This window comes from Melopsittacus undulatus, chromosome 5, assembly GCF_012275295.1.
Source record: "Melopsittacus undulatus isolate bMelUnd1 chromosome 5, bMelUnd1.mat.Z, whole genome shotgun sequence".
Lineage (NCBI taxonomy): Eukaryota > Metazoa > Chordata > Aves > Psittaciformes > Psittaculidae > Melopsittacus > Melopsittacus undulatus.
In genome coordinates this window covers 30,571,431-30,590,363 of record NC_047531.1, presented here as the reverse complement: position 1 = coordinate 30,590,363, position 18,933 = coordinate 30,571,431, and the positions used below count along the sequence as shown (strand labels likewise).

General features: G+C 37.7%; 1 protein-coding gene across 2 annotated transcripts in view; it reads left to right on the top strand.

Annotated features, from left to right (window-relative positions):
• MAGI2 (membrane associated guanylate kinase, WW and PDZ domain containing 2) overlaps positions 1–18,933 on the top strand; it is a 724,927-nt gene that overhangs the window by 473,846 nt on the left and 232,148 nt on the right. For both annotated transcript variants that reach the window (XM_034063203.1, XM_034063202.1), the window contains exons 4-5: positions 2,700–2,915; positions 12,906–13,119. In XM_034063203.1, the coding sequence (XP_033919094.1) occupies positions 2,700–2,915; positions 12,906–13,119 (430 nt within the window). The remainder of the gene's footprint in view (positions 1–2,699; positions 2,916–12,905; positions 13,120–18,933) is intronic.

The window sequence follows — 18,933 nt, the reverse complement described above, 5'->3', positions numbered from 1 at the left end:
CTTATACATCTATTTGAACTGAGGCTGGCTAGATAGCTAGATAGCAACAAATAATTCAAAATTCATTTCTGAATCAGTGGTTACTGGATCATAAAGCACAAAACATGTTATGTTGGATGGCAATAGATGGAAATTATACTGCCTTTTCAGTTTGAGACTGAAAGAGTTAAACCCTCTTTGGCTCCTAATCTTAAATGTGCATTTTTATTTCTTGTATTTTTATATATGTGATGTTCATAGGTGGGTTTTTTTTGTTATGACATTTGTCTCTGTCTCCCACTAATGCATACAGTCAGTCGAAGTGAAAAAGTGTTTAACATCCAAAAATAGAATGAGCATATCCTTCATTTGAAACATCTTATCTACTATGCAGAGTATTAGCATTACTGCTAATTACTACTGCACTCAATATGTGTGACAATGGCAAAACTAAGAACATGGGAAAAAAAGCCACTTTTAATTTCACAGTTTGTATCACACTAGTCCTATAAACCTGAGATTTGTGTGCTGATATTTATGCAATCAGTGGAAATCAGTGCATACTTCATATGATTCATGGAGTTTAAGGCATCTCTGGCACTTTGGAATTTTCAGATGATAAAATGGCTTATGTCAGGGAGGAATTTTTTTAATTGAGGAATCCTATTTTTAAAAAACATGTAATATTTCAGTCATACAATCTCACCAGCAAAGGTAACATGCTGTTAAGGAGATACAAAAGTAGACTTCCAACTGAGCACTGCCATGAGGGATGCTGGTTTTCAGGTACTCTCAAAATGCCCTGCACTAGCACAGCTTAGAAATTTGACTGTGACCAGATCTGATTTCAACATACTTTGGAGGTATAGTTTTGCAAGTGGATCACTGCACATTTCCCTCCCCATCTTAGACCCCAGATCCTGCTTCCCTGCTTTAACCCTGGGAGTCACAGAGACTTCCTGCAGACTGTGGGACTGTGGTCGCAGACAGCCATGCAAAGGCACTACTCCTTGCCCTAATGGCATTGGGGCTCTGTGTCAAACCTGATGCCATGTCATCAAACGAAAAAAAGCATCAAGTCAGTTTTCATTCTGTCATCCCTAAGCCCAGAGTGAGTATGAGGGCCACTGAACACAGTAAACTTCTCTAGTGTATTACAATTACAGAAACGCCTGGTACAAATATTATTTTGCTAAACCGCTGTGAAAACTTCCCAGAGTATTCTGTAGTTGCAAGGCTGCTCAATTACTTACCTGTATTGAGGTGGTTGTATGGCTGAACATTGTAAATCATTGGAAACACACAGACATAATAGTACCAGTAATAATTTTTACTCTGCCTACAAAATACATCTTACAATGCTTTACTGTGCAAATATAACATCTTTATTTAGTGTCCTACTCGTATGTGGTTAGAATTATTTTTGCCAGTTGCTACTATTATTTGGTCTCACAGAAACCATAAATTGTGCAATTAGAATTTAAAAAGTGGTAATACAGTCTAAAATATCTTCAGCAGTTTAATATCATAGAATAGTTAGGTTTGGAAAGGACCTTAAGATGATCTAGTTCCAACCCCCCTGCCATGGGCAGGGACACCTCACACTAAACCATATCACCCAAGGCTTCATCCAACCTGGTCTTGAACACTGCTTTGCACAGATGCTTTTTTCTTTGGAAAAGTTTTTCAGAGCTGGATGGTATTTTTAGTTTTCTGTCCTAATTGCTGAAAATCTACTTGTAAGGCAAGATGTTCACTGCCCACCTTGCAAATGAAAAAAGATAACTCAATAAAAGCATGCTTCTATCTTTATGTCTTATATTACTCTTTATTTTTGGTTCTAGAAAGGACTTGATTTTTTTTTTATTATTAATTTAATTTTTTCACCATGTTTTTGATGACAGCTTTCAGGTATCAGTAGAAAAGCAGTTTTGAGACCAGCTATAACTAGAAATGCAAATGGGCAAATATCAATAGATGAGACCATGGTCTACCTTGTCTAGTAACCCTTCTGACTGAAAGCAGATGATTCAAAAGAGGAGGTTGCCAAAAATGACAGACAAATAGAGGGTAATCTCTCAGCCACCTTAAGTCTTCTCAGAATTCCTTAGTACTTAGAGATAATTTTAAGCCCTAAAGCATAAAGTTTTGATTTTCTTTGAAAATATATTAGCATTACCTATTACAAATCTGGAGCTCATGAATAGCAAGAATTTTGACAAATATGAAAAATGAGATAGTGCAAGTGTTACTGAAAACTGCAAATCTCTCAATTGAACTGTTATTTACCTTCTAAGCACGTGAAAGAACTGGGGAAGGAGGGAGGTGATATGACAGTGAATAGCCAACATTTTTATGGTCCTTTTGATCCTTCAGAAACTCCTGTATTGTGGCATGTTACAAAACTAATTTTTCTGAATGGTTTGAAATAAGAAAACAGCTCTGCTCTGCTGCCCATTTGTCATGTGTCTGGGTGAAAGTTAAGTTACCCAGGAATACGGTATACGTTTGTGAGCGTGATTTGATCACTGGTCACCAAGAAACTTAATTCGCATTTCATGAATGGTGAATATTTAACTTCATGAAAGCATTTTGAACTAATCTTTGGATTATCTGATGAACCAAGTACTACCTCATGCAATCCCATTAATCTAAAACAAAAGAAGAAGCAGCAGCAAATGTATTTCTCCAAGTTTATGTGTTACTCCTTTTCTTTCCAGACAACTATTACGGCACCCCGAAGCCTCCAGCAGAACCGGCTCCACTGCTGTTAAATGTAACAGATCAGATCCTCCCAGGTGCGACTCCCGGGGCTGAAGGCAAACGTAAAAGGAATAAGTCTGTGAGCAATATGGAGAAGACAGGTATTGAGCCACCGGAGGAAGAGGAGGAAGAAAGACCTGTGGTCAATGGAAATGATGTGACAGTAACACCAGGTCTGTTTCTCCTTACTTTGCAATGCATTTCTGTTATTCACAGTCCCCAGTTACCTGCCTCTGCAGTGAGAATATACTTGTTCAGGTAAGGATGTTCTTGCAAGTCTGAAAGCCAGGAATCCTGAATAATAGGATTTCTCTTAAGCCTGAAACAAATTACTTAACCTCCATTTGGGGAGTCATCTCACTTACCTCAACTTCCATAATGATATCTGACTCTGAACCAGTCCCTCTGAATCTTTATAGACCAAAGAGAAAAACACCTACTTTCTGAATACAGTTCATGTGACCTATTTTAGATTTCTAGTTTAGGAAATGAATCACAAATGCCTTTTTCTCTCCATTGACTACAGAGGGAGTCAAGAGAACTGTAATTTGGTCAAATGAATCTAGTCTCTGTGTTTCAGGTCTCCTTGTTCTCAAATGGTGATGCAAGAGAGTTCACTACATTATGAAGTGAACTTTTGTAAATTGTCATGAAATCTTGGCAATATTGTGGAGGAGTAAAGTTGTCATCATTTGTGGCAGTGCCAATGAAACTTAGCTGGCAATGCTATCAGGAAGGACCCTTTTCAGCAATGTTCCAGAGCCTGCATAAAGCTGATGAGGGTTTCAGAGGTCTAGTTCTAAGATACAGCTGTTGTTTTACCCCTTGGATCACAGTTCTACAGAGAAAACAGGGTTCATGATAGTGACTTGTGTCCTGAGTGAGAGCACTCCAGTGTATTGACAAGCAGGTAATCAGCTTCCCCTTCAATGTTTCAGCAAGTCATCATTTTACAGTACTTAATAAGTTTTATTCTGAAATATCATTTAAGAAAGCATGTTGTTGTTGTTATTCCTGTAGGAAATTAAAGAATACAGACTTTTATATCTGTCTGTGAATCCTTTTTGGTGTACATAGAAATTCGGAAGCAAATCATTGAAGTAGAAGTCTGTAGTGACAATCATACGGATGACAAGATAAAATGGAATATTGCAAGCGCTCTAAATGTATAGCTTAATGTGAAACAAAAAATGCATTACCTAATCTGCTAAGCACTGTAAAAGGATTTTCATACTGCAGGTTCTATATATAGTTTTTCTTTCTACTGCATAAGAAACTATATGGGGTGAGAGTGGATCTCATACTCCCCTGTTGGCTTGCCAGAGGGCTGCAGCATTACTCCCTGGCCATTGCCATCAGATGCTCTATGAGCCTTGCTCATCCATTCTTCATAACATTGGATCTGTCAGCAATGCTCTACTGCTTACTGCCTTTCCTACACAGCTAACAGAAAAGGATGAAGCCCAGAAATCCTTACATAAAACATCAGCACTGGCTCTGTTGCCAGGATACTTCTACAGCAAAAGAGGCAAAGGCAGGATTTGGTCTCTGTTGTGTATTGTAGGAATCATCAGAAAGATCATTCTTTGCAGTTATTTGCAATGTGCCACTTAACAGGCCATTGCTGAGGAGCAATTTCCAGGGCAATGTGTTTCAGCTTGAACTGGATCAAGAGGTAATGTTTACCTGCTTTTGTCCTTCCATTGCACACCTCTAATTTGCTTCTCCCAGACACATTCTATGTGAGCAGTGACTGGGCAGCACCCAAGAAACAGGCACTGGCATGTGCTGTGTTACAAAATGAAATGCACAAGCATCGGTGCAAGGCAGCTCCCCTCCTCCTCCTCCTCCTTGCCCCCCACAAAGTAATTCCTGTAGGTGTGGCCAGCAGAACAAGCGCTGCCTGTGTTGGCTCTCATGGTTTCATAAGCAGGGTTTTGTTGTTCAGTTACACTGATTGAGGACTTTGGGGATTGTAGCAAAGCTGCTCTGTACATACATGCTGTGTTGCTTTTGTTAGGCAGCATAGCTCCCACGGACCCTGTTACTGCAGTCATTTTCTCTGTGAGTTGACAAGGTCTTAGCTACTTCCAGAATGTGTGCGCATTTGGAGTTTATGTCTTTGACCAGTCAGGAAAACCAGAATATGTTGATTTTTAGTTATTATTTTTTTTAACTCTTGGTGAAGAGAGCAATCTAGTTTTTGTGAAGCAATGGAGGCAGGGTATTTGTTATTTCCAGTTCTTTTAGAAAGTATATTCTATTTAAAATGCTTCAGTTCCAACAGGAGTCTTTTATTAAACACAGGACTCTTTGGGGACATCCAAAACATTAATACATTCTTTATAGACGCTCAGGAACTTAATGTGTTAATAACTGTCAAAGTTATCAGACTCTGGCAACTCAAAGGACTGATGTAACACCCACCAGTGCTACGTGGAAATAGTAACAGATCTAAAATGAAATTGAAGGGAATAAACCCATCTTTATCAGACCAGTAAGTGACATTTGTAGTTGCAGAGATCTTTGTGCTTTTCGTCTGATTTTTCAGACCACTTTTCAGTGTCTGTTCAGAAAATCTGTGCATCTCTTGAGATTTATTAGTAGGAATCAAATTTTCAATAGTTCACTTCTATATACCTTGCTTCATATGCCATCAGAGTCTCCTCAGACAGTTGTTTATGGACAGACTGGAGCTCTTCAACCACGTTTCATAATTGTCTTCTTGTCAATTTGTGTTGCCCAGTGTGTTTATTTTCTCTGATTTTTGTCACCCATCCTTAGCCCAGAATCTCGGTTCTTCAAGATGGGACTTTTGGCTATTTTAGAATAGAGCTATTTCAGCCCTTCATCCTGGATCAGCTTCTCTCAGGAGGGATTTATCTTATCCAACTTTAGTAAATTATATGCTAAATGCATTATTTTGTTTGAGCTACTTGTCTCTCTCTTTATAAAGCCAACCGTATTCTGGGCTGCATCAAAAGGAGCGTGACCAGCAGGTCAAAGGAGGTGATCCTGACCCTCTACTCTGCTCTCGTGAGACCTCACTTGGAGTACTGTGTGCAGTTCTGGTGTCCTCAACATAAAAAGGACATGGAACTGTTAGAACAAGTCCAGAGAAGGGCCACGAGGATGATCAAGGGCCTCGAGCACCTCCCATATGAAGACAGGCTGAGAAAGTTGGGGCTGTTAAGCCTGGAGAAGAGAAGGCTGCATGGAGACCTCATAGCAGCCTTCCAGTATCTGAAGGGGGCCTACAGGGATGCTGGGGAGGGACTATTCATTAGGGACTGTAGTGATAGGGCAAGGGGTAATGCAGTAAAACTTAAACACGGGAAGTTAGTTTGGATATAAGGAAGAAGTTCTTTACTGTTAGGGTGGTGAGGTACTGGAATGGGTTGCCCAGGGAGGTTGTGAATGCTCCATCCCTGGCATTGTTTAAGCTCAGGTTGGACAAAGCCTTGGGTGCTATGGTTTAGTGTGAGGTGTCCCTGCCCATGGCAGGGGAGTTGGAACTGGATGATCTTAAGGTCCTTTCCAACCTTAACTATTCTATGATTCTATGATTCTATATAAGGAAGAGAGAAAGAGGAAATTCCAAAGAGAGCATAGCTGTTTTAGATACCCACTTTAGGGGGTCATCTCCACAATCTAGAATGTGCATTTCAACCTACAGATACACAGGAGCCTAGATAGCTAAATTTAAACAAGGAACTCTACAATTTGCCAAGCAGTTTATGATCTATTGATTATCTGTTAAAATGGTCAAGTTGAGAGTCAGCATTGAGTTTCTCACACCTAGTGCAATTGCCCACATAACTGGACCGCTGGCTGCTCTAGTTTGTGTCTCTGCCATTCACTGGTTTGGTTGAGGCATCTTGCACCTCAGAAGTGTTTCCTAATCAATACTGCAATGAAATGAACAAACCCTGCAAAACTGATTATTTGAAAAAAGAGGTAAAAAGAGTCTTGGTGAAATTGCAACATGCTTGTCAGACTTTCAGTTTTCACTGCTGTTGCTGTTTGTGTCTGCAGAGAATTAAGTCAGTCTCCTTCACAACCAACATCATGATTTAACACTTTGTTGATCATGTCACATTTGGTTCACACTTCTGGCTGATTGTTTATCATCCAAACTCCAGAAGATCCACTCTAACACTGAAAGAATGCTTATGTATGTGCCTTATTCTGACATTACTTGAGGAATGATAAGTTGCATGCAGGGAAGAGAAGTTCTGGCAAGCTGAAAGTAATTGAGGAATAATATATGACATAAAGGTTGAAAATGATCATTCCATGCCTTAGGTTGATAATGAAGCAAAAGGCTAGACTGCCAATGCTGTCAATCACCATGCAAGGTACAGTAGTCCCAGGCAACAGGTTGCACTTATTATTTTATTATTATACATCAGAGAAAGCCAGAGCCATGAAAATAACACACAAAGTTCTCATTGTGTTAGCAGTCAGTGGGAGCAGTACCTTTCTGCAAAGTACCAAAACCCAAGTGTGGCAACAGATCTGTGGGAAAGGGAGCAGCTCCAAAGCTTCAGAGTGGTATCTGCACAAGAAAATAGATGCACATAGCTTGGCAAACATGAGTTAAACTACTTTTGTATCTAACAGTTATTTAAAATAGATGGAAAGTTTCCTGAGCAGAATTTAGCAATTTAATCATTTAGATACAATAAGGGTTTAAAGAGCTGCAGTATTTCCTTTAAGAGCTGCTAAAACCAATCCATAACTTACTATTTAATGGTATTTCCTTTAATTTGCTCTCTGCAGATATTGCTTAGGACATCTGAATTGGTTGTTTTGGAAGAAAAAAGTAAGTTTTTAAACTTCACTGGATGAATAATCTGCAGCATTTAAAAAAAAAAAAAAGGAATAAATTGGCAAGGTCCTCTTACATATTTGGATAACAATTTTCAAGAGTTATACTGTAAATATTAGAAACAATTTAAAGTGCAGGCAGAAGTGTTGATGAAGGTTTAAATTCAGACACCATCACAACATAACTGCCAGTTATTGGTTCTTTTTTCTAAAGGAAGTTCTTTTTATTCTACATGTTCAGTAATTTGCTGATGCTTTACTAATGCCTATTCTGTCACTTCCCAGGATACACACTCCTGAGATACTATGCTAAACTGCTTTTGAAAACTGGACCATGTAATCTCCTTTGTAGCAAAACAGAAGTTCTAGTGGGCTATTTCACTTGACATAAAGTCAATTAATTGTCTGTTTAGTGACGAGAATACTTCTGGACTTATACTGTGCTACAATTTTAGGATCTTTTTTTATATCATATATTGTCTGAAGCTAAATATTTATGCTCACAGTGTGTTACTGTAGTATTTCAAACTTAATTTATACATTTAAGACAGTGCTGATTTTTAATCAGAACTCCTTGGGTTTTTTTAAATCAAACATTGTATATGAATATATATTAGCAGAAAGAAAACCAGTAAGGTGACTATCTGCCTTTTCTGAAATATGTGAATGATTGATACATGTAACAAAAGATAAGATGATACCATATTCTAGATAAGTATAACTGGGCTGTCCATTGTGTAAAACTTAGTTTTATTAAATGGCATTAGGCAATTCTGCCATAATTTCTTGGGCTCTAGTATCATGATGCCTTCTCCATTCTCAAAGTAAGCTATTAAAAGATAATGATCCCATAATTAATAATTCATAAGACTGGCTTTAAAATAATTATATTTTGAAGTTGTTAAATAAGCATCAGGTTCCTTTTTTTCCTTATTATATTTTGATAGTAATCTCTGTTTTAGACAAGCTCAGAATATTTCTTTTAATCCTCAAGGCTTAATTTTCTTATTTTTTTCTGCCATAATGATGGCTGGGATTTGTTAATATAGTTATTGAAAATCAAGAATCTGATCTCTTCAGCCCTGTTGAACATATGATCTTGAGGAAGAACACATATTGCAGATATGGTAAAATCCCAAGACACAGCAATGTCATCACATCTGTGCTCTATGAGACCAATTGGCTGATCATTAGCTATCCTGTGTGCTGCACTTTTGCTCTGAATTTATTTGTTCTGAGGTTACATGTACCATGTGGCCTTATGTCTTGTCTTCAATCTGTACAGCATCCTTCCTGTAGCAGAAATGTGGTCAAGACTGCGGATAGCCTCAGGAATGCAACTCACAGATGCATCAATGATGCCTGAGACAAATGAGAACTTACTTTTCCTTTACAGAGATAAGAACAAAGACCCAGAGAATTTGCCCGAAATTGCACTGTCCTGTTCCCAGGGGAAGTGGAGACCATACATCCTCACTGCTTTGCAGGAAGATTTTACATATTTCAAAATGTTTCCCCTGTACACAGTCTTTCTCCTCAAGACTAAAACAGTTTAGTTTTTAGTCTTTCTGTATTTCCAATCTTCTTGTTGTTGCTTTGGTTTTTGTCTTTTATGTTTCCCATCTTCCTTGACATTAAATTCTCCAGACTGGGCACAGCAGTCCTGATTCCATATGAAGGTAGAAGGACCAGTATCACATATACCCAATCTTCCTGCCTATTACAATGTGTGTTTTTCTTTTGCAATAGTATCATTATTGACTGGAGATAGTGGTTAGACATCCCTGACATCTCCATGTGTTTTCACTAGGAATTCTCCCTAGGTGTTTACTCCCCATCTTGTATTTTTACAGCTGATTGTGGCATTTTTCACCAGGCAGATGCTACCTGTTTTGGAAAGCCAAGGCAAAGCAGGTCAGGGATTTGGAAGTGGTAGAGAAGGAGGAGGGGACTTAAGGTCCCTTGGGATCTGATTGATATTCTGTGGGATGCGGCTAAGCAAAACTTGCATTTGTGGCTCTTGCTAATTCATTTCTTCCCACAGACAGATTTACATTTCCAAACAGCATAAAATGATTGTAGTACCACATAGTTCAAGTATGAGTTAAGACTGAGCAGCATTAGCTACATATGGCTGTAGAGCTATAGACCATCACCCTGTTCAACACCGCATCTAATTTTTTTTCACACTATTTGAAAAGACTGTATGTGTCAGTGTCAGAAATCTTTCTTTAAGATCATGTAAGCTGTATCTACCATTTCTCCCCAAGGAGCAGCACCTGTTACTCTGTCATGTAAAGAAATAAGACTAGTTCTGCACAATTTCCTCCTAAAAAAATCTTGACAATTATTTATCATGTTTGAAGAGTTTACATGTAGGTTGTTTGATTACTGATCCCAACATGCTTCTAGGAATTAAAAAATAGAAAGATAAGAAGTTACAATTTAATGTGTCTTCATCGTCTTTTTTAACAAACAGACATCATGGCCTAATTGAGCAAATTACCAAATTATTTCAAAGTGAACTTAGGTGCTCAATAGTTAAGAATACAAAACTATCTAAAAACCTAAATCAGAGATACTTTGCTGAAACTAGGACTGTGTCTATCCTTTCTAAGTTTCTTTTCTCCAGGAAGTCTCAAAAGTGTGGCCACTACCAGCCATGAGTGTCTTTCATTGGTTCTCACAGTAGCCTAGGTTTCATTTCATCAGGCTCTGCCAGTTGAGGATGGCTGCTTCATCTAAGTTTTATCTGACCTGTTCTCTGCCCGCTCTTCTTCATGTTCTTTAACCCTATTGCTGACATTAATTACATCAGTCATTTAATCATAAGTAATCTTTTGGTAGTAGTGACTAAGGCAAAAAGAGCACAAACTGCCTTGGGTTTTTTATGCATCATATACTGTTAGCTTTTCTTCCTTCCCACATACTGGAATGAGTCTGCTTTTGGTGGTAGTATGATGATGATGATGATTATGATTATTATTGTTGTTGTATTTAGAGAAAGTTTTCTTGTCACCTCTAATGCCCCTAGACTGTTCTATTTTGCTGCTAGATGCCCATTTGTTTTCTGGTTTAATCCTTAACAAGTTAACCTAGTTTTCACTATTTTTACAGTTCTTTCTCATGTAGCAGACCACAGAAAGGTCATGGCTTAAAATTATCTCTAATTATACTATTTTTCTTTTTCATTAGAACAATTTGTGCTTGCATCCTTAGTATTTATTTAATCTTTACCAGTTCTCTTGAAGCCCTTTTCCTTTACCATTGCTTGACATACCATGCAGTTTATTAATTCTGTGAGTCTGTTAAAATCTAGAGGGTTTAAGGCCATTGTTCTTAATTTTTTTTTCTCTTCTTTCTTGCTGTCCTAAGCATCACAAATTAGATCAATTTCACCCAAGTTTTCTTCCACCTCCTATGCATTTCACAGGAGTATCTGCATAGTTCCGTGCTCTGGATGCAGTCATAGTTCATTCAAGGAATTGTAATCTTGAACTTTTTTGTAGACTACATTGTTGACATCTTTTAAAAACATATTTTTTGTTTTCATTTTTATAATTATTCAGAGACTTCAAGATAGTATGTATAATATTACTCGAAGTGCATATATATTTTTCATGATACAGAACAATACATTCTTAATTCCTTACTGGCTTCATAAACAAGCTACAATAGTCTCAGTCTGGTCGCTATTACACCACATATGTATCATTTGTTTAAATGCAGGTGTGAAAGTTCACAGTTTGTACTCAGTTTTCTTCTGATGTTTATGATCTGTGTCCTTATGATTTATATTTGTTGGTGAGCTTATGTTAATGGCCTTCATGTAACCTAATGTAAAGCCATGTTCAAAAGGTCCCAGATTCATCTACCCTCATTTTAACTACCTAGAAACTGAGAAACTGGACTAAGCAGGACTGAATTTGGTTTACCTAACTTAACATGCAGGGTCATTTCAGTCATCTGACTACAGTCCCATCTTAGACAGTAAAGATTCAGTCAATATATTACAATTTTGAGTTTATTTTAATTGCAGTTCGTTTGCCAAAACTAGGGGTCTAACTATGTATTCAATGAGACCAAGCTTCATGTAAGTGCAACAGAAAAAAAGGACCACAGGATGAGAGATTTTATTGTCCACTGAGGGAACAGGTTCCTGTCACAGTTCTTCAAGAAATTGTTCCTAAATATACCATATGATAAAATACAGCTTACAGACACATCCCTAATAGAGCAATCAGTCAATTTTCTTTATCTCCGTAGATTAAGGAATTTCTTTCTTTAGTAGGAGAGGTTTATTCAGCTATCCTCTGTTTGAGCTAGTAGTAATCAGGAAAAGATTGTACTTTCTCCACTTTCACTAATAGTTGTGTGCATGGAAGCCCAGATACGTGATAGTCATGCAGATGAACATGTAGACTCTTATGTGTAGAGGTAAGTGTTCAACAATGTGGATAAGGCACATTTAGACTCCTAGTATTGCACACCTGGTCTCCATTTAGTTGATCTTTTTGAGTTATCTTTGTGGGTTTGTCTTATGTTTGTGTTGAGCAGATGTTTTAATTTGTATCACTAAGTTCTCTTAACTTGCTTAACTAAAAGTATATGGACTGGACTTCAGGAGCTGGTAGTGGCAGAGATACTATTGGACAGCATCTTTAAAATTTCTGACTTTAGGGAAAGCAAAATTAAAAGTGAAAGAAAGAAGAAAGGATCACTCCTTCCTGAATATATTCTTGTTACAGTGAGACACAACCACATTGGGTATACGAAGCATTTGACATGGGCTGTGGAAGACTAATCCTCTCACAGATTATATCCATAATAAAATCACAGCCACTTACTATACAGTTAATACATTGATATGAATTTATGGATGTCATATTGATATCTTTGATTTATGGATATGGGCAAGGCAATTAGTGTATATACTTTTTTAATTGAAAAAGATTGTCTGTAGTAAAACAGCAGGGTAGTTGCTTTACGTGTGTATAGTTTGACAAGACACAAGACAGTAACACTGCTGGATATGAAACTGCTGTCTGCTCAGTGCTTACTGTTGGTCTGGAAGGACTCCTGGGACAGAATGAGCCAGAACTCTTTAGTTTGCTTCTTAGATCTTTATTAGTTTCTTGTTTCAGTTTGGGTTTATTGCTTTGTTTTCTTTTATTGTGTTCCAGATAAAATTCATCATCAGAGGGACCCTTGTGTAAACCTAACAGAATTTCTCTTTATTTCAGTTCATTGTGTATTCTTTGAAGACTTGCACCCAGTAAATTCTTCACCATTAATGTGGATATTCAAAACCTGTAATTTTTCTTCTCTTGTAGAGTCAAGTGAACATGAAGAGAAGAGCACAGGTGTCTCAGGTGAGATATCTTCCACCCAACCTTGTCCTGCACCAGGATATACTCAGCCTGAAGAAGCAAAGGAGGATATGGATGTAACAAAGCAGACTAAACCTGAAGAGAATGATGACTTGGGCCCACTGCCTGATAACTGGGAAATGGCTTATACAGAAAAGGGGGAAGTCTACTTTATTGAGTGAGTCTTATTTCTTCTCTTTCTAATAGCCATATTGTATTTAACTGGGTGGAGAAGTGGTTTGTATGCTGAAGTGAAGCATTGCACTCACTAAACAGCAGGGATGTTCTGGCTGTCAAGGCACCTGAGAGCTGGTGGCAATCCCTACATTACTGACTTACATTGAAGCATGCTATTTTTTAAGACTAGTAACTGGACTGCTTAGCATTCTGATGTCAGCAATTAAAGCTATTTCTTCTGTTGTAAACAATGTTTTCTGGCTGTTCTGGTGTTTATGGAATAGTAGCACAATTCCTGTGTTCTTCCTTATGTGAATAGAGGTGAAGAGGGATGAGATTTTTGCCAATTTAATGAAAGAAAGATAGGCAGGCTAAAAAGTAGCTCGTGAATGGTAGTGGGAGGCTGTGCTAGATTTGGAAATAATAAAATAAATGAGTGGACAATAAGGGGAATTATTAATGTGTAGAAACATTTACCTGTTGGTAAGCTTTATGTACCTGCTGCTAACGTTGCTAATTAGCCAACTCATAGAACAGCTGGATATGAAAGTTTTTTCTTCTCTAAGTGCTGACATCAGCACACATTACCAAAATAAGAACACAGAAAATAAGTGAGTTCTTATGATGTCATGTTCTACAAAAAAAAAAAAAGTGAGAAAGGAAACCCCAACATCTTCTTCAGTAGAGCACTACTACAGAGGTAGCACTAGCATTTATGTTTGCTCTAAGGAACGGCCTCAAACAATTTGGAATTGCCATTATTCTGATTATAAGTAGGTAAAAATAACATTTAGTGGTGTCACTTCTGCCTTAAGTTCCTTATTTCATATAAAATTTTATGACTATCACATGAAATGTAAACAAATTATAAGTATAAAATTTGTGCATATGATTTTGCATGAGCAACTATAGCTTCTGACATATACAAAGCTGAAAAGAGCAGTAACTATTAAAGCATAAGTGTCTTTGCTGAAAAGAGCAAACATACACTTATTCTGGAAAAGAGTAATTATAGTTGTTTTGTCCAAGCAAGCAGAGAAGAACTAGCATGACCTCAGGGCAAGCTCAAACCCTTGTTTCCTTCCTTCCGACCTCACTCTCAAATTTAATTTTTCTGCACATTGAATGCTCTGACAGAGAGCAGACTGAATTATGTGGCACTTTCATTTTACTTGTAATAAAAGCTTGTGATACGTTTGGAGGGTGGGCGACAGAATGATGGGTAGGAACTAACACACCAAGCTATGACAGTAGTAAACACTGCATCAGGCAATTTAATAGAAAATAAATGTATATTTTGTAACAAATACAGTGAATGTTACAGCTTACTTCCTTTCCTGGTAACGCTCTAGTTTACACTGCTGTTCTGACAGCGACCATCATTCACTTCCACTAAATGAGTGTTATGTAAAGCAGAGAAATCAATCAGAGGTGCAGACTGGACAGGAAGACTGTTGTAAGGTCTACTTGCCTTTGGGATTATATTATTAAATAATGTAGTTACAAAAAAATGCAATTACACTTGTGTAAAAATACGAGATGATTTTACTAGGATCTCAGCAAAGGATAAACATTGATCATTTGAGTTTTCACATTGCACAGTCTTCACAGGGTTAAGTAGGAATGTAATGCTGTGGGGATGCTGTTAAATTGCCTCTTTGTTTACAAGTCACTTTGGTTAATGGCATGAAGAGACTCCATTTCTTTCACAGAAAAACAGAAAGATAAAAAGACAACAAAAACCTATTTGTCTAACAACATCTTCCTGAACAGTAGTATAGATTGTACTAGATTATTAAATAATAGATGAAAACCAAATATTTTTAAAGTGTACATCACAATGGGTGGAAAAAAGTCATGCTAGGCAACAGCTTTTATTACTTTATTTGAGTTTCATATGAACTGCGCCTTTAAACCCTAAGGACTTCAAGCAGTAAGCGATCTCAGGTTCCAGGTTGTCACAGATATAGCCCAGAGGTCTTAGATTTCATGACGACATTTACATCCATTCACCTCAGACTAACCTCTAAAACTTGCATGTGAGTTCATTTATCAAAACTGCCATCAGAAGTAAGGTGGCAGAATTACAGTGAGAGAGGGAATGACTTCATAAGAAGAAAGATAACTGTCTGTAGACAGTATTGTTTATTTGTTAAACATTAATGTCCCAGTTAACATTTTGCAAAGTACAGTGGAAGGAATTTCCTCTACCTCAAGGACTAAGCAAAAATAAAATATTCACTGAATCATACAGATCCACTGCATGATTCAGAGGATGGTTATATTTTAGAGCATGGCTTGGTCTGTTTCTTCCTTTCTTTCCCATTGTTGACATAGGTGCATGACCTTATGTTTACCTATATTAGCATTCACAGACAGAACAGGAAGAGCATTCCTTCTTACAGCATAATACTTACCACTGTTTTTAAGGAAGAGCTACTTAAGTACATTTCTTGGGCTGTTTCCAGCCTCCCTTACATAGGAATCCAAATTTTCAAATAGAGGCACATAAGACACATAGGAGTCCATCTCCTACACTGTATTTCATTGAGAACATACACAAATGAGAGCATTCAGTAATTAAAACGCTGTATATTAGTTGGAATAACACTAAAGAAACCTCCAATTCTTCTCCTTCTTTCCTGCTTTAAACACAGCTGAGGAGTGTGACCTATTTTTATGTGCTTAAATAAATTGTAGCCATCACTGAGGGCTGAGGAAGGGCTGAAATTCCTCACAGCCTCCAGACCTTATTTTGCTAGCTATTCTCAAACCACATACTAGAAACGTGAGCATCATGTTGTCCTCATGAAGTCAGCAGATACTGGCTGTGTTGGATCTCAGGCAGTCAATGTTTGCTGTGTTGGTCCAGTACAGTGTTTAAGGGATTAAAAAGGACCAAGGTTCTCATTCCCTGTGTTATAATGTGCAGTCAGCATTAAATGCAGCCCTTCCCGAGCTCTTCAACTCCATCACATACACCATTACATTATAGACTGTCCTGTAGAGTTGGTTACAGATTATGATACTTCTTTATAAAAGCCAGAATTGGTTTGGCCTCTCCAGCCCTCTAATCAGCTATAAGCAGCAGAGCTTTCTGGAGGGTGTGTGGGGAGAATAAGACATTAAACTAGGAAGAGCTGTAGTTTATAAATCTGAGCTACAATGAAGCCTTGAAGAATAGTCTCAAGGATATTATACAGCCCATAACTAAAGCTATATAATTCTATACTGTTTAAAAGCACATGCAGTTTCCTTTGTTTATACTAAATTAAGAATTGTTTTGTTAGTGGACAAAAGTTTAAAATAAACTCACACCTTTTTAATACATCTTTAAAGGATCATCTGTGACTTATGGTAATGATTTTTAGGGCAATATGACCACATGAGGTTTAACAAACAACTTTTCAATACATTGTACATTCAGTCTCTTCTTGCTTTAATACCTAGTTCTCCAAGCAGCATAGTCAGCATTGCTTTTTGGACCTTTTGCAGTATCTTTCTAGTTGCTAAAGCATCTTTTTTTTTATGAGGCCACTGTAAAAGACTACGAAACAGCTATAAAATAGTCCTCTGCCAAGGACTCTCCACTTCACAGTAAAAAACAGCCATTAAGTTTTTGAATACAGCTTGTGCTATTTTAGGTGTTACCTGAAAAGAAGTACATTGGAAAAGTAAAATCCTGCCCTAGTTTATTTCTAGGAATATTGCTACTGACTTCAATGGGATCAGTATTTCTTCTTAGTAGTTTTACACATAAGAAAGGCTTTTGACTGCAGGAATAACATGTTTATCCTAACATCTTGCTTACCTAAAGAGTCATGACATATTTAGCTGTTCTTGGTTGCTCCATCAGTTCACCATCAGGAAGCAGGATATATTACTTAGCCCTGGCTGCACCATTACATTTGATAACTCTCCTCTTTTACACTAGAAGGTAATAGAGTACTGAGGTGGAAGTACACCCTCCTACCTGCTCAAGATTGCCTCCATATCCTGCAATAATTATCCGATCTCTTATAAGCTAGCTTGGCACTCATGAGTATTACATCCTCAGTGTATTAGTGCTTTATATTGAATTTTGGCATGTTTTGGTTATATGGCTATTTCTGCTACTTTAATTAAGTAGCAGACAAGATGGAGGATATTTTTTTCGTAGACTGTTTTAATATTTACTCCTGATGGGTTTGTTCTTTAGGAAACAAGCCATCTTGTGCCAGTATGACTTTATTGTGTAGACAATTCTGAATCACCAGGGCTTTTGTGAATATGATTGTAGATGTCTGCAAATCTTTATCCTTGCTTATATGTTGCATTGAATTGTCAGTTTTGGTCAGTATAACAATGATCAGATCTTCAATGCTCTTTGGACTTCAGCATGACATACACTTGGACAAGCAATAGAAAAGTTTTCTCTTGATTTCTTTCTCTTGAGACCATTTCCTTGCCTCATGACAAATTAATTAAGAATGGGGAGATGGTAAAACTGGAAAGTATTTGGGGAATGCAGAGGGTTTTTTTCCCCATGTCTTTTGATGTTATAAAGACATTTTCAGTCTGTACTACTGGTGTCCTTTCCCTTGCTCTCACTTGCTGTTTTTATCTATGCTGACATCCACGTCAAACTGACAGCTCAACTCCTGTTGTCTTCCCTCACTTTCTTATTTCTTTTCTTCCCTCTGTTGCTCTGCTCTGCAGAATTCCTCTTCCAACACCTTTACTCTGGTGTTTGTAGTGGTATTATAATTTTTCTCCTTTCTATTTATTGAGCTAAAAGATTCAACTCACCTGGCTTGTCATCTAACATTAGCTAACTAGTATAAACCTGTTGCTAAGACTCCTCCAGTGGTCAATGGAGAGAGATAATTACCTCCAAAAGCTGGTTCATCCAGTCCAAAGATAAGGCAGAATTAATTTGATTAAATATAAATGCTTCTACCAGTAAAGATGCCCTTAGCTCTACAAGAGTATGTCTGCAATAGTATGTAATTTGGATCAAGAACACACCTTTGAAGCAAATCTGTTTGTCTCCAGGAACTGTAATTTGGTTCAAGTTTCAGCATACATGAACTAGATTCCTTTCAGCTGAAACTAAGAGGTTGATCTGTACATACTTGTGTCCAACCCCTGAACCCCTGAACTCAGTCCTTGAAACCAAATTGAGTTTAAAACAGTGTGAATTCGTAGTGGTCTAAACCATGTCCATATCTAAATTAACAGCATCAACAAACTGCAGAATGAGACGCTTGGTGCCGCTGACCCAGTATCAACAGCTACTAGGTCTTTTCAGGTGCCATGGGTTGCATGCTGGTGAATGTTTTGTAGAGCATTAAATGGGCTCTTGCTGTGCATCCTCTGGTTTAAAATCAAGTAAAAGAAGTTTACAAGCTGGGAGAATGCTCAGTGTGTAAATAAAAATAACTGAGAGACTCACTTGAAAAATGACCTCCTAATCTGAGCTGAAGTACTACTGTAGAGGCATACAAGTAGCCCAAGACATTTCTATGAGGATGGCAGATGTGACACAGAACCTGTCAAAACCAGCCCCCTTCTTGGAGTGGCAGCCAGTGGCCATTTGGGAGGGGCCATAGCAGCTGCTGTGTCACTATCGGCAGCACATGGTTAGGCCCCTGGTCCCACCAGAAAATAAGTAAGATAAATTGTTCTGCATATGTGCCTCAGCCTTAGATAGAGGATAACCCTACACAATTAACTGTGTAATTTCTAAGTAGCTAAAGTCTCATGAGATGAAGCCTATTTTTTTGTCAGAAATCAACTGCCTGAATCAAAGAGAGTGATTTAAACAGCAAGATTT